The 16,201-nt window shown below is 42.0% G+C and overlaps 1 protein-coding gene across 1 annotated transcript; it reads right to left on the reverse strand.

Annotated features, from left to right (window-relative positions):
• Positions 1-309: 309 nt before the first annotated feature.
• On the reverse strand, positions 310-12,065 carry LOC134450188 (uncharacterized). The gene is made up of 7 exons (XM_063200040.1): positions 11,916-12,065; positions 6,110-6,285; positions 5,852-5,968; positions 5,279-5,335; positions 1,688-1,918; positions 1,336-1,455; positions 310-1,102 (listed from the first exon to the last, which is right to left on the reverse strand). The coding sequence occupies exons 2-7, from the start codon at positions 6,272-6,274 to the stop codon at positions 1,046-1,048; spliced, it is 747 nt and encodes a 248-aa protein (XP_063056110.1). The 5' UTR covers positions 6,275-6,285; positions 11,916-12,065; the 3' UTR covers positions 310-1,045.
• Between the last annotated feature and the right edge of the window lie 4,136 nt (positions 12,066-16,201).

Genomic DNA, 16,201 nt, shown 5'->3' on the forward strand with positions numbered 1-16,201 from the left:
TCCTGAATCCGGATCATGATCCGGATCACCACCAATATTTCATCAAAATCTGTGCATAACATTTTGAGTTATCCTGCTGACAGACAGACAAATAGACAGTCAGACAAACAAATCGAAGTGACCGAACATAACCTCCTTGGTGGAGGTAATAAAAAATGCAGTAGTTAAAAACATACAACCAAATCTATTTCTTCTTCCATAAGATAGATAGCTGAATTTATCAAAATCACCCATTGAAAACATGAAGTTGTTCATTTAATTTATGTCCAAAACACTGGATTTGCAAATAAATAAATAATACATTTTATTGTCATTTAAAAGGTAGCCTTGGGTTACCAATTTTATTTCAATTCTACAGAAAGATTATTGGTATACAGACATCAAAGTTGGTTGTTGTGGAGAATACCATGTGTAAGCGTCATGTGCGATCTCAGGTCCTATAGTAGGCCTATAGTAAGTGTAATATACTGTAGACCTTGCAATGCCAGACTAGAATAGATAAATAGAAGTATGGTATGATGCATGACAACGCACAATAAGAAAATGTTACGCAATTGTATTGTATTGTTTTGCTTGTGGTCTTGAATACACATTACATTTAAAGCATTTAGAGCATGTCATTTTTAAGTAGTTTATTTCCAGAATTTTTGCAGCCCATTCACAAATGTTACCTTATGCATGTATAGGCCTATTTACCACCACCATCAGTTTGGCTGCAAAACTCACTGTGCTTTGTTCAGACAAGACAGGAGAGGATGGAAGACTTTCGTCAATGGCCTATGTTCCTATGGGAATTTAAAGGCCTAAGTAAGTAAGTAAAGTTTGTTCAGACAAGTAAAGTTTATTACTCAGAAAATATTCATGAAAAGATCAAAAACGTGAATGGACATCATTCATTTGGAAAGTAAACAACTAAAATGACATCGTCTACCTTTAAAAGTACAGATAGTATGTGCACTAATTCGGATCACTACTAAAGTGGGAAAATAATGTATTTACAGGAGAAGTGGGGAACATGTTTTTGAGGTGCTTCCAGGTGGAAATATTAGACTGCTGGGTTGGACAACGTTTCATAGACCAGAGGCTCGCGAAGCTGAGGATCCTGAATGGGGAAAACATACAAAACATTAAGCAGACTGGTCACTATAAAACAGGTTTTTGTATCAGATGGAGTACCACATGGACTTTACTAAACCTAATCAAAATGATGTTTTTCACTGTCCCCTGCATAGAAAATTACCAGATGGACATTAAAGTGCAGGACATGAAAAAAAAAGAGAAATGAGGTTTAATGTTGTAACCTAACTCTGTAATCATTTGGATCTCATACTGTACCTGTTGAGCAATTCCCTTTTTGTATGCAGACCGAAAGGCCAGGACGGAGGAAGTGATGGCAACACCAAGTTGTACAATGGCAGAAATAATGATGATGATGTCTATTCCCCTCCTCAACATCTGTGGAAATATTGAAAATCATCAATTCAAATGATTCCTATCACATGAGGACATACTTGTAACATACTGTATACTGTACACAATTGAATATTTAGTGTGTGGCATTACATGTAAGCTTCTTGTTTCTAGTCAATCCTACTCAGAAAATGTGTGTGTTTCATAGAGCTACAGTACTGAAATGCAAAGTACATGTAATGATACAGGAGCTAGAATTATAAATGCAAACCCCTACCCGGTAAGCAGCAGCATTTCGTTTGCAAATTGAAAGATTTTCTTCTCTTTCGAAAGGTGGGGTTGGTGACACTGTAGAATCATAATAGTTCCTGTTGTACCCATTGTACCTATCCTCGCCACAATCGTAACCGTCGTCCCAAAAACTAGATGAAATATCAACTGCATAAATCACGATGGCAGTTATCGCAAAGGCAATGCCCATCATATTCATCAGTCCAGTAATGACAACCTGTAAACACAAAGCCACATATGCACAGTTCAGGTGAATAATAAAGGCACAGTAAATTACAGAGTAAATATTCGTTAACTTATTGGGCAATGACCTGACCCAGTTGTGACCCAGTTGTTCCGTTATATTTTTGATCAAATATATTGAATAGATAATGTATCTAATATTTTAGGAAAATATACTAATATTATAGTAAAAACTGCTGCAAGCCCTGCGTCTCCTGTGTTTACATGCTGTATTTTTCATTGGGGCAGTCATATTCTAATAATGGGATACTCATGAGCTAGCGACGGGGCAGTCAGTACAGTAGCTAGTAAGGCTGTAACGATATTGGATCGAACCGAGAAATCGTGATATTCAGAGTCACGATACTGTATTGTGATGTAAGGAGGCAGCAGTATCGTGATACGCCCTTTCAAAGTTTTGTTATCCTTCAGTCCAGAACACAACCATGTTTCAATGTGATAATGCTTCCAAGCTCCAAATGAGATACATCTCCGAAATCGTGGGGTGTATTGAACCGTAGGTCACAAATCGTGATATCATACGAATCGAATCGTGAGTTGAGTGTATCGTTACAGCCCTAGTAGCTAGCAAAGGGGCAAGCAGAGAGGTGGTCCAGCAGTCAGACATAAACTGAACTTGCTGCCTGGCGGCCCTTTCATATAGACTTTTAATAGAGAAAGTGCACTCAACTCCGAAAAGTTTCTTACAAGGTCTTTGGGTGCGAACAAACAGCAAAGTTCATGTATAGTAAAAAAGCCGCACTCCCGGATCAATTTCTTGCAGTTTTAATACTAGGTTAGCATGGCAGACAGACAGACGTTTCGGCCTAAGCCTTCTTCAGCGTAAAGACGCAAGAAATTGATCCGGGAGTGCGGCTTTTTTACTATACAAGGCCCTTTCATATAGCCTACCCCATTGTGAGTGTGTGTAGGCAGGGATGTGCAAGGTGCTTGAGCAGTGTGCGCAGTCGTCTGTGCATATTGACAGTCAGTGGCGTGCACAGACCTTTTTGGAGGGCAGGTGCTCGAGGAGGGGTGGAGGGCATGTGGAACTTCCGGCTGCCTTACTAGGCTATAGAGGCTATATGCTATATCGGGGCATTATTATCAGATTACTTAATTTCTGGACCACAGTACATTGTGTCAAAAAAACTTCCAAAAACCTTTCAAAATAAACTTTCAAATGAGGCACTGCACAGCCCATTAAACACTGCACGGGAAGACAGAAAGACTCTGCTCAGAGATTTAAAGTCTATTTCCAAGTTGCAGCACAGACTTGTGCGGTGTCCCACACAGGGACCTGTTTGGGCACCTAGCAGACAGACTTCTTTGGTGAGAGGGGGCAATGCTTAGTTGCCATTGGGGGGCATTAGTCTATTTTATGTTTTAATACTAAAGGGGGTGTTGACAGGCTTATGATTAGGTCAAGGGGGCGTTGGGAGGCCTATGATGACATCAGTGTGCGTTTATTCAAAAAAGGTTGAGAACCATTGGTGTAGAGTAGACAGACTAATCTGTTCTCATTCACTTTAAAGGGACAGTTTGGTCAATTTCAACATGCAGTTGTAATGCTCACACTACCCAGGACTTGTCAGTGCCTGAGATTTTTTTTTCTTCTTCTTCAGCCGTTTCCGAGATCCTGGTCATTGTAATGGGGGCAGCTCTTTGTTTACATTTCAAAAAACATTTTTATTTACTCCCAAAAACATCCAAAAGGTTATAAAACATCAGCGGACAACTAGCAAACAGCAGTACCTTTTGGGAAAATATTTGGAGTTGGCCTATGTTTCATTTTTTAAAAATGTAAACAAACGCTGCCCCCATTAGAATTGCTCATATCTCGGAAAGGGCTGAGCCGAAAAATGTGGCATCACCAGGTACTGACAAGTCAAGGGTAGCGTGAGCAATACAACTGCATGTTGAAATTGACCAAACTGTCCCTTTAACCAAAGATAGTCAATGTGGTAGACCAAGGTAAACCATCATGCGTCATCAATACAAAGAAGTATCTGGGGTATATAACAAACTGGGCTGGTCAGCAAATAAAGATGCAGACAGAGGACAGAGTTGGTTACACTTCCTGAGGAAGTTACGGTCATTCAATGTGTGCAACAAAAGTCTCAGTATGTTCTATCAGTCTGTGGTAGCCAGTGTTCCTTTCTATGCAGTGGTCTGCTGGGGTGGAAGCACAAGGAAGAGGGATGTTGGGAAACTTGACAGGCTGGTGAGGAAAGCTGCCTCTTACTGCATGTGGGAGAAGAGCTGGAGAACTTCACTTTAAGGTCAGACTAAAGGTCTGTCTTGGACAATAAGTTGCACCCACTCTACAACACCATTATCCAACAGAATAGTATGTTTAGCTTTATTTTTTATCTTTTTAAAAATATTTTTCCTTCTCTTCTTAATCTACAGAGCAACCCGAAAAAAGAAAAAAAGACAATTTTCCCTTGGAGATAAATAAAGTTTAATCTAGATTCTAATCTAATCTAATCTATGAGGGATCAAATCCAGTCTCGTAATGAGGCGTGATCCTCTCCTTTTTTCTGTGCTGTTTAACGGTGGCTTACAAATGTTGTGAACTACTGCCATCTATAGCGTCAATTCCATTCATTCTCAACCTTATGTCACATAAATCCCAGAAAAGTACACTCCCAAATCATCCCTACCTTATCAATCGTCTCAGCTCTAACCTCTCTGGACAGAGCATATGGCCTTGCATGTCTATGGAGACCCTGGTTAAAGTCCGGCCTGGGTCCTTTGCCAGCCCTGCCCCATCTCTCTCTCTCTCCCACTCTCTTCCTGTCATATTCTCAACTATCCAATAATCAATAAAGATACAATAGCCCTAAACAAATCTGACAAATCTATGCACGCCCCTGAGCATTCATACAACTTCAATGTAAAATGCTTTAAGGTCACATGTTGATTCCTGACAGTTACTGAGCAATGCTCTCCCTCAATGCCACAGAGTTTTCTCAGAGCGTGGTTCTTTCCCCCACACGCTGATCCAAAAGAACCATGAGAACCATTGCTGTGGTTGTCCCCTTTTCACATGTGCGATACGGTTAAACCCAAACGTCGAATTTGAGTGTGAGCGTCATCAGTGGTCAAGTTGTAAAATCAAAGCAGGGGGGCTGGTCAGAGATTGATTGAAAATGTAGTTCTTAAAAGTGCAATTTTAACACAATATGTGAAGAAGGGAGGCCTGTTTTAGAGGGACTTGATTTTTGACCATTTTCATTGGAGGGGATTTTAGACCATTTTCATTTTTGGGGGGGGGGGCATGCCCCCTCATCCCCCTACAGCTCCATCCCTGAGCGTCATTTAAGTCATCCCGACCCCTCACCAAACTCACCAGACATGGGCTTGGGAACTTCTCTCCAAGGATGCACATCACACCAAAGACCATGAACTGCAAACAAGAGCAAAGGCTTTAAGACAGACCTACACAAAGTTAAGATGTAAATAGAGTATGTTGGTGATATGATTTCTAAAGCATGTTATTATTATTTTTTTAATGGCAGTTGACTACAGCCAAATCCAACATATTACATGCTCCTCCAAACTTGCTGATTTCAGTTTTTGGTGTAAATTGTCAAGTGATGTTAAACAGTTGCAATCTATTTGTAATGATGAAATGATTGTAAATATTACTCTAAGGCTGAAATAAACTCCTACGCGTTGCTTTAAATAATAACATTTTGAAACTAGAAAAGCGTTCAGAGAGCCACAAAAATATCGGTCTGGTGGACAGAAACACACATGCACCACGAACAAACAAACCAACAACACAACAAACGCAACAACGCAACAAACTCGGACGATCACATAACCTCCTTGGCAGAGGCACAGTAACAATGTTATCATCTTAGTGGTAATAGTTCTTGGTGTACATGTGGCTTTAAATGAACATTGGGTTCTGCCTTACCATAGATCCAAGCCAGAAGGGAGCACCGGTGTGAGATGCAAAAGTGTGAAACCAGAATGGTGTCCATAAAATGGATCCAATCCCAATGGTAAATAATCCAATCATGATCTGGGCAGCCTGTGGAAAAATCACAATGTGTTGCTGAGCATTTTGAATACCACGCTAGCATTTGAGAATAGTGCAATGCCAGACCAACCCGCCGGGCAAGAATACTGTGTGGTGCTTAGTAGGTTAGTCTAGAATACATCAAGTATTTACCCCCAGTGCGGTCAGAGTTCCTCCTAAATTCATCTTCAGCTTCTGAGACACTGTGCATACTGGACTATTGCCCAGTATCTGGCACAGCAAGGGACAGTTGCTACCTTCATTGCTGGTCAGCGTTAAAACGGTCACTCCCTCCGCCTGGGTCACCGTCACTGACATCCTGATGATAACTGTAGGTTGAGAGAGTAGAAATAAAAGGGGTTAACAACCCAACCAATAAGCAACAGGGCTCCCTACTACACAAATGAGAATACTTCCAATAGAGCATCATTCAGTCCATCCAATGTGTGCCTTATAAGTTCAAATTCATTATTATTAGGTCATGCTGTAATGCAGTGGTTCTCAACCTTTTTTTAACAAACGCTCCCTTGGCATCATCACAAGCCCGACAACGCCCCCTTGACCTTGTCATAAGCCCAACAACGCCCCTTAATATTAAAAAGTTAAATGGACCAATGCCTCCCAATGGCAACTAAGCACAGCTCCCTCTCAGCTGTATCCTAGAGCCCCCCTAGAGCTCCCCAACGCCCCCTGGGGGACTGCACCACCCCCATTGAGAAACACTGCTGTAATGAGTAACACATGCATAACCTGGCTCTCGCCACTGGTGTGGTTCCAGAAAGCACGGCTTAGCTTCCATCCTGCAATCATCCAATGGGGCATCTAAGTCACGCCCTTCTACTTCCGGACCATGGGGCCTTAACACAACTTTTGAATGTAAGTGAATGGGATGAGTCAAGCTAAATCCTGATTCCACTTGACATGTGCTCTGGATTTCACATAATGATGGAACTGAATTTTTTGGAGGGCATTTTTTGCCTTTATTTCCAGACAGGACAGTGAAGACTATGACAAGAAGCGAGTGGGGAGAGAGAGACGGAGAAGGACCGGCCAGAATCGAACCCAGGGCAGCCACGCGGCAGACGAGCGCCCCACCCCTACAGCCACGGCAGGGCCAGAGCCAATGGCAGGGCGGATGGAAGTGAATTTTAAATATTTGGATTGGTGGACCACGAGGTGGATCGGAAAATAGGTTTGATTAGTCCATTAGAGCCCAGGCATTTTTTTCAACTCCCAGGCACCATGAGCCGACCGGTCATACAAAACTACTGTATGAGAGCAGTCATGGGTAAGCAGTAAGGGCGTCAGACTTGCAGCCCGAAGGTTGCTGTTTCGACTCCCAACCCACCAGGTTGATGGGGGGGAATAATTAATCAGTCTTCTCCTCCATGACTCCATTGGGGCGCCATTGGGGGCTGACCCCTTGAGGCATACATGCAATTTCATTGTGTGTAGTGTGCAGTTGTGTGCTGTGGAGTGCTGTGTCACAATGACAATCGGAGTTGGAGTTTCCCAGGTGGGCTTTCACTTTGTATAGTGTTTTTTCCCAAAGAAATGTTGGAATCAATGGATATGCCTCGCGCGCCATCCTACGTACTTCCGCCAAGAGACTTGGCTCCGTACTACGTCTGGTAACGGTTTTCTGTGGAGCGATTGTTGAGCGGTAGGATTTGGCTGGCCAACCCTTCCCAGAAAACATCCATTAAGCGAAGAGACAGGTTGGTGGGGGGAAAAGGGGGAGGACGCTTATGACGATGAAGTAAAACGCCTGCGCTATGTTGTTGTTGAGTAACTGTCTGCGATTGGGTTAGAGCTAGAACTGAGCACAAACTTCCCACTTCCTGCAATCGCGTCACATCAAACAACCGCCAGACCATGAATATGAAATGGAAAGGTAGTATCATGGGATGGTCAAGACCAGACCCTAGGACCCCACTCATTCTGCACTCGCACAAAAGCACCCCTAGGTGCAGTACAATTACTGGAAGGGTCGTCAGTAAACACTCACCCTCATATTACAATTTCCCATAGATAAATGTGTGTGAGTGTGAGACATGCAAGGGAACACCTTGGAAATCCCAATGGCACAGGCACTGATACAAGTACAACATATACGTGAAGGCTGGTTGGTGATGGTTGAGTGAGAGCATCTGAAAAAGATAGCACCTGAAAGGAGTGTGATACCTAAAGTGTCCTCCTACTTCTTAGCCTGTGGACGGAGCTCTCCGTTTCTTCCCTTTTCATTTAAGAAAAAAAAAAACTCTCCACTCTCATTTCTTTTATTTCCTGTGAAGCACATTGAACTGGCTCTGTGTATGAAGTGCACTATAAATAAACCTGCTTTGGCTTGTGTTTGTAGGCACCTCAGTACTTCAAAAGACCACTGCCACGGTCTTTACTTCTGACTTGATAGCGCTTACATCCAACACTCTTCAAGTCAAGTCAAGTAGGTTTTATTGTCAATTTCTTTACATGCACTGGTCATACAAAGAATTTGAAATTACATTTCTTGCTTTCCCATACAGACATAGACTAATTAAGGTAAGGACATAGACAGTATAGACATAGACAGTACTTATACATGGACTTAAGACAGTATGGACATAGACAGTGCTCATACAGACATTTAAAGTGCAAGACTGGACAACAGAAGACTTGTAGAGGACATACATTAAGAGGTATTGTTGTGTTTTTGTGCTTTTCTAAAAAAAAAAGTCCTTTATAGCGTTCTGACATGGTAATAGTAGCATTTTGAAGAAAATAAATATAAAAAGGTCTGTCAAGTACACCAGCAGCAGTGTGTGTGTGTGTGTGTGTGTGTGTGTGTGTGTGTGTGTGTGTGTGTGTGTGTATGTGTTTAGTGCAGGTAGAAGGTGCAGTGTGCGTCTTGTGTGTGTGTTCGTGTGTCTGTGTGTGTGTGTGTGTGTGTGTGTGTGTGTGTGTGTGTGTGTGTGTGTGTGTGTGTGTGTGTGTGTGTGTGTGTGTGTGTGTGTGTGTGTCAGTGTGTGTATGTTTGGGTTTAGTGCAGAAAGTGCAGTGTGCTTGTGTGTGTGTGTGTGTGTGTGTGTGTGTGTGTGTGTGTGTGTGTGTGTGTGTGTGTGTGTGTGTGTGTGTGCATGTTTTGAGTTAGTGCAGGTTGAAAGTTCAGTCACAAGTATAGTAGTGCAGGTGGAATGTTCAGTCGCAGATATGGTGGTGGGGGGTGGGGGGGGGGTTGTCAGTGGCCTTGCTGGCTAGAGGCTGACAGTGGCTGAGAGAGGCTGACAGTCTCTTATCCACAGACCACTGAAATATTGAAAGTAGTGACAGTGACATGGGTTTTATCAACATGAGGTGCGTGTGTGAGTCCACCTCATCTCTGATGCAAATATAATCATTACAGTCAGGGCTTGACACCGGCACCTGCCAATCGGCTAAATCCTGGTAAAACTTGGCTGTGGCTGGTAACAATGTCAGTGTCACAAGCCAATTTGGCAGGTGGCCTATTCTATTGTATGACATATCAGAATAATGTATATTCTACACTTTGCCCCGCCCCCTTGTGTATCAATTGTTTGTATTTAAGTGAATGAATGTATGTGTTCAAATGTGTATGTTTTTCCTTTAGGTTTTGTATTTCATTTTCTGATCTTTTTATTTATACTATCTATTCATTGAGTTATGGAGACTGGGACAGCAAACTGAATTGCCCTTCTGATGGGACTAATAAAGTTATCTGAATCTGAATCTGAATCTGAAGTTCAAGAAAAGGCTCAGTTACTCAGTTTCTATTTGTTTGATTTATTTCCATGTAGGGGCTATGACTTGGGAAAACCACTAGCCACAGTGGCGAAAAAGTTAATGTCGATTACAGTGCAATGCCAAGATGAGGCCAGAGTGCGGCCCACCAAGTTGGACAAATTTTAAGTTATTTTTATTTCATAATATTTGGGAAAAGAAAAAAGAAAAACGGGAGCAGTGTGCGGACATTCCACCTTTGTTTTCATAGTGTTTATTTTTTTGTCCTGCACCTGCATCTTGGATATGCGCATCATTACCTTTCTTCCCATTTGATAATACTCCAGTCCTGTACCATTTGTACAACCTGTGATAGTACTCCTAACAACAGCCCAAAAATCCTGGCACCAGGTCTATGCTTAGTGCAGTGTGTAGTTGTGGAGGAGTAGGCCTACATAGTTGTGTTTACAGTAGTTGTGCATTTGATTACACAGCTGCAGCAGAACATGTTCTTGTGAACTGGTTATTCCAGTGTACAATGGCAAATAATTTTGTGTTTACTCTGAAAACGCTGCTTCTTACAGAGCTACGAAGGCTACAGCAGTGGTTCTTGACCTGGGGTGTGGGCACCCCCTGGGGGTGCGCCAGAGATTTCAGGGGGTGCGCGGAATTTTGTTTGTGTTGAAGTTGTGACCAAAATTCTGCTTCCAAACATCAATCATTTTTTAGTGCGTATACACGCGTAGACGCTTGGGTTGGGGGTGCGCGGGCACTGGTTAGGGGTGCTTCAAGAAAAAAGGTTAAGAACCACTGGGCTACAGTATATGCCAGGTGGTTAGTAGTATGGAGACCAGTCATACCAGATATTATTCTACCGTACTGTGACCCTGGCAAACAATCCTGAAAACACCAGGACTGAGAGAAAGCCATTGGAGAAAGCATTAAGTACAGAATTGGGGTACAAAGGATACTTGTAAAATAAAAGAAAGCCCAACTGGGAAACTCGAACTCCCATTGTGTGATTGTGACACAGCACTCCACAGAACACAAGGAAATTGCATTTATGCCTCACCTGCGCAAGGGGGCAATGGGGCCCCAAGGGAGCAGTGCCTACCATGCTCAGGGTAGCTCGGTCAAGGAGGAGGATGGGGGAGAGCGGTTAATTACTCCCCCCACCAACCTGGCACGTCTGGAGTCGATCCGTCAGCTTTTGGGCCACAAGTCTGACGCTCTAACCGCTTACCCATGACTGTCCCTACAATGCATTTGGTTTAGAAATTGTGTCCATGTTGCGGTTTATGACTTCTGCTCGCGCGTTTGTGCCACATGGTGTCATAACGTTACATTACATTATTGCACTTAGCTGACGCTTTAATCAAAGTGATTTGCAGGTAGGCCTATTTAGATATAGCCTATGGCCTGAATATTAATGTATGACTTACTTAGTACATTTTCATGAAAAGATCAAATTTGGCAGCACAGTTTCAATGAGTAGGCCTATAGCTTTGCAATACCTTCTCTGGCCACCATGCTACCCCATTTCAAGATCAAGCAGCTGTGGGGGCAAATAAATGCGTGGTTACGAGCGCACCCGTTCTTTGGCACTGGTTTCTCTTTTCACGTCGGTCGTCGCACTCGTAGTTTATAGGCGTTTTCTCCCTTCTTACAGACTATTTGTAGGTCTATGCTATACAGATATCGACAAATTCAACGAGGTATCGGTGGTGCGGCGTTTTATTGCTTTTTATTTTGTGATTGCCTGTCTGACGACGAATAAACAAAGTGCCAGTCATTTACGCTTCGCTTCCAGTGAGCACGCGAGTGCAAAAAAAGTAGCCTAACATGTGTGGATCTACTCTAAGAAAGTCTTGAGCCCCGTGCTCGTAATACAATGAAAAGGGAATTGACCTGCATTAAAAAAGAAAGAAAAACTCCCACAGATTTGAAAATAATCTCAATTGTGGGAAGTGAAGGCGGCAGCGCAGTTGGAAATGTGCCACGTCTATGTCAAGAGACACAAAAATCATTAGATATCAGTGGTGTAGCCTAGTCTACGTAGAACGCGGGTATACGGAGTATACCCACTTCTAAATTTCAGGGATTTCAGTATACCCACTTCAAATTGTTTTGAATTGCACAACTATGTACAGTATACCCACTTCAAAAAAAATCTGAAATATACAGTATACCCACTTCAGAAAAGTAGACTACACCACTGTTAGATATGGATATGGCTACTTACATTGGTTACACAGATCGAAGGAAATGTGGTGAGAGATATTGGACTAGACGCATTTGTTCCTGAAAATAGAGGGGAGATTCCAAAACGACTGCGTGATGATGATGAACCGCGTTGTTTCCTTGTTTGAGTGGGATTTCCTGTAATACTCAGCCCATTTTTTAACTCCTTAAAAACCAGGTACAGCCCGTTATTGTAAGGTTCGTTGCCTACCTAATATGCATTGTTGTCTGTTTATGGACCTATCAGGCTGTCAAGTCAAATTGATTAACAGACTGTTATCAAAAAACGACAGAAGACCACATGACATTTCCATGATCACTAGCCTAGGCCTACAAGAAAAGTAACGCTGTCCTTGAAATGTGGATATTTTAGGCCTACTGTAAATGCATGTAATGATGTCAAAAAGGAATTTATCAGGAATGTGAGACTATTCAATGACACAAACAAAGTTTTTAATATAATATATATATATATATATAGGCCTATATATATATATATATATATATATATATATATATATATATATATATATATATATATATATATATATATATATTAAAAACTTTGTGTCATTGAATATATATATATATATATATATAGGCCTATATATATAGGCCTATATCAGCCATTTTATTTATCTATCCACACTGATATATCCTTAGACCTGTATCCATGTTATCTGAAGTTAAAACAAATCATCTTAAATCATTTTAGTGCCAATTTCGTCTGCAAACCAACATTAACTTTGTTTGCAACACACACACACCTGACTATTTACATGCTGTAAAAAAAAACTTTAAAATAGAGAGAGAGAGAGAGAGAGAGAGAGAGAGAGAGAGAGAGAGAGAGAGAGAGAGAGAGAGAGAGAGAGAGAGAGAGAGTTAACATGTTGGAATAACTAGGCTAGTGAACTAGCTAGAAACTGCCCGAGCTGTTGTCAAAATGAAACAATTAATAGGCTCGGCATATTCACAAGTAAGTGCATAGAGTGAGATATTAATGAACAGCCCCCAGGAATAGCAAAACGTTTTATTTGACAGAGCTGTTTATTGGGTTAGAAAGCAGGGGCGAGTTTAGGCTAATTTTAGTAGGGCCACGGCCCCACCGTAACTTGGCTCGGCCCCACCAGCTCAGGAGCCTTTTAAAATATTTTTTAATTGTATGCAATGAATGAATACAATTGCGCAGTCGCTTTGCCCGTGCGCAATATTCTGCTGCGACGCGACTGCCCTGGCAAACCTGTGAATGAGTTTCAAGAAAGGTCTTGTGACGAGTCTGCTACACCTCTTCTGATTGGTTTGCATCTTCATGCAACTGCCAGAGTTATGTTCAGTTATGATTTTTGCGTAAATTTCAATAAATGCCCGTGCCACATCAGCTGCTGTTGTTGATGACAGTGGAACAGCCTCAGTCCACCTTGTGGTCCTGTCGACCATAGTGAGCACGTGAGTGTAACAGTGCGAGGGTGGAAGTGGGCCAACTAGGTCGATGTTGACGTGGTCGAAACGTCGTTCTGGCACCTGAAACTGTTGCAGTGGCGCTTTGGTGTGGCGGTGTACTTTGCCACGCTGGCACCCCATGTGCTCGCCCAGCCTCTGACGTCCTTTTTCAGTCCGCGCCACACAAACTTGGTTGATACCAACTTGACTGAGGCCTTGGTTCCTGGGTGTGAGAGGCCATGGATGGCTACTGGAGACATTGAAAATGGACTAGCTCCGAAACGTCTGTCTCTCCAGTTAATCCTTAGACTTCTGTTGTATATTTTCGGCTTCAATACACTTTTTCACACAAGTCTTGTGTGCGCCTCCTTTTTCCATTATTTTGAGTGATTACTACTTTTTTGGGAGTGCTCGCACCAAGCAATACACGAGCATTAAGTTCAAGGCGCAGACGCCGACCTTTGTTGGTCTTTTTGTCAGTCAAAAACAGGCCGCCTCCACTTCGCAGGTACCACAGGCCTAGGAGAGCCCAAGAAAATGTCACAGAGCAGAGTAGTGCCAGCCTCGTCGAATGTCACTTCCTGTAGCTGTAGTCCAGTAGCAGCTGAACGAAGAGCCTGCGCTTCCTGGTCTGCGGCCTGCTCTGCTGCCATTCCGCTGTATAGTGGAGCAGCCAATAAACAAAGCCAATATGGCAAGAATCGTGCAAATTATGATACAAGCATGAAATTTGGCAGGTATGTGCTTAAGACCCTTACAATCAAATCTACCTGATTTGCCACTTGAAATGGCGGCCATTTTCTAAGATGGCCGCCAAAAAAGACCTCAGAAATTGTTTTTTTTGCACAGATTTGACCAAACAAATTGTGATACAAGCATGAAATTCGACATGTTTGTACACAAGACCAATGAAATTAAATCCACCTGATTTGCTTGATTTGATTTTCCAAAATGGCCACCAAAAAGACCCCAGAAATTGACTTATTTCACCAAATTGACCAAGCAAATTATGCTACACACATGAAATTCGGCATATATGTGATCAAGACCAATAAAATCAAATCCACCTGATTTGCCACTTGAAATGGCGGACATTTTCCAAGATGGCGTCCAAAAAGACCATCAAAATTGATTTGTTGTATAGAATTGCAAATGTGGTCTAAATTGTTCATTATCCTTAATTATATCCCCGAAACGCGGAGCGTCAGGGATGTAATGGTTTTGGTTTTGCGTGCGCTGCCGCGTCCGCGTCCGCCGCCGCCGCGTAAGGTCTTTCGTGTTAACGCGATACCATAACAATATGCAATACCATGTAATACCACTTACACAAAAATACATGATGTAGTACAAAATTGGTACATGGTGTTACACTGGTATTACATGGTATTAAATATTGTTACAATGGTTATTACACTGTACCTAATGTGGTATATTCACTGTAATAGTGAACCATTAAAACAGTGTTACCATTTGCCCCATTTTTTGCTTCATTTTCACAATAGTCATTTGGTTTTAAGCCTATGCACGTCATTGATCTATGTATAGATATTAAATATATTTCTTTAATATTTTGTATTTATCATATACGTTTATGAAAAGGTGGACGGGAGTGGTAGGAATGATGGGGAACTGGAAGCGTTGCGTTTTGGGGATATACCTTAAGCAGTCGAAGGCGACTGCACAGGCAGTCTAGTTCAGATGATGAGGTGATACAGATGTGTCCTCCAATGACAAATAAACCCTTATAACATACTAATAATATGTTGATAACATTCCAATAACGCCAGTTATGCACCCCTGCCCCCCCAACAAAAAATGACTGCTAATGACATGCTAATAATGCAATGACAATGTGGTAATAATATGCTAATTCATGGTTTTTATTAAGCAACACCTTAAGACAATGCCAGATGAGGCTTCATTGCGCGCCGCTACCCAAACGAGCTTTCTGCGCCTCGGAGCACTTGTCAAGTTTTCAGATTGCGTTTGTTGTGTGAATGTTGAGACTGGATATGTAGTTACTTTGATTTGGTTCCACTATACAATAAATTCAGCTCATGCCGTAGATTGACCCAAATGTCCAAATATGATATGCAATTTCCTTTTGAAGTAGATTTTCAAAGTGAGACGCTCCCGAAGACGTGGTGGAAAATTGTTTTAGTTCTACCTTGAGCTAAGCTACCATAAATGAGACAGCAGTTCTGTCAGCAATTATTAGTAGGCCTACTCAACTTTATACAGCTAAATAAGAGTGCAGACTGCAGACATATTTTATTTATTTTAATGGGTTTTGTGCGGGTTTTAATAGGCTTTACAAGTTGTGTCATCTTGACTACAACAAGGAAACTCAGCTCTGCTGTTTCAGAAGTCAAGTGACTGGTGCAGTGGTTAAACTGTCTGACCTGAAAATCTCAGGATCATCGGTTCAAATCCTCGTGGTAGCAATGTGATGATGATTCAACTAATTCTTAATTTCGCAGGGTAGCCTTCTGTCAAACCTGACCAAGTAAACAGTGAAGTTATCTGTGAGCCTGGCCTAGTGGTGAAGGCGGCAGAATGCTACCTTTATCATTGTGAGTGCGAATAGGCCTAGTGGATGACTGATATTTGTTACAATCTCTTGAATTAGGCCTACATTTCATTCATAGGCCTATAATGTGACTCTATTCATTATATTTCTTTCCGGTTTAATTGGCTGCTGTTTATGGCCGATCACTCCCGGTCGCGCGCCGACCTCCACAAAATGATGCTCTCTCTCACTTCCACGATAACACGTGGGTCAGCGTTAAACTTGATTTGAGTGTTCCACAATCACGAGTCATTAATTCCATACATACACCCCATCAC

This window comes from Engraulis encrasicolus, chromosome 6 (assembly GCF_034702125.1).
Source record: "Engraulis encrasicolus isolate BLACKSEA-1 chromosome 6, IST_EnEncr_1.0, whole genome shotgun sequence".
NCBI classification, from domain to species: domain Eukaryota; kingdom Metazoa; phylum Chordata; class Actinopteri; order Clupeiformes; family Engraulidae; genus Engraulis; species Engraulis encrasicolus.

Excerpts from the sequence above, each read along its gene's own strand:
- LOC134450188 (XM_063200040.1), bottom strand. The coding sequence starts at position 6,274 with ATGTCAGTGACGGTGACCCAGGCGGAGGGAGTGACCGTTTTAACGCTG. Across the intron at positions 1,456-1,687 it reads GAAATGCTGCTGCTTACCGG|ATGTTGAGGAGGGGAATAGA; the intron begins GTAGGGGTTTGC and ends ATATTTCCACAG. Across the intron at positions 1,103-1,335 it reads AAAAGGGAATTGCTCAACAG|GATCCTCAGCTTCGCGAGCC; the intron begins GTACAGTATGAG and ends TTCCCCATTCAG.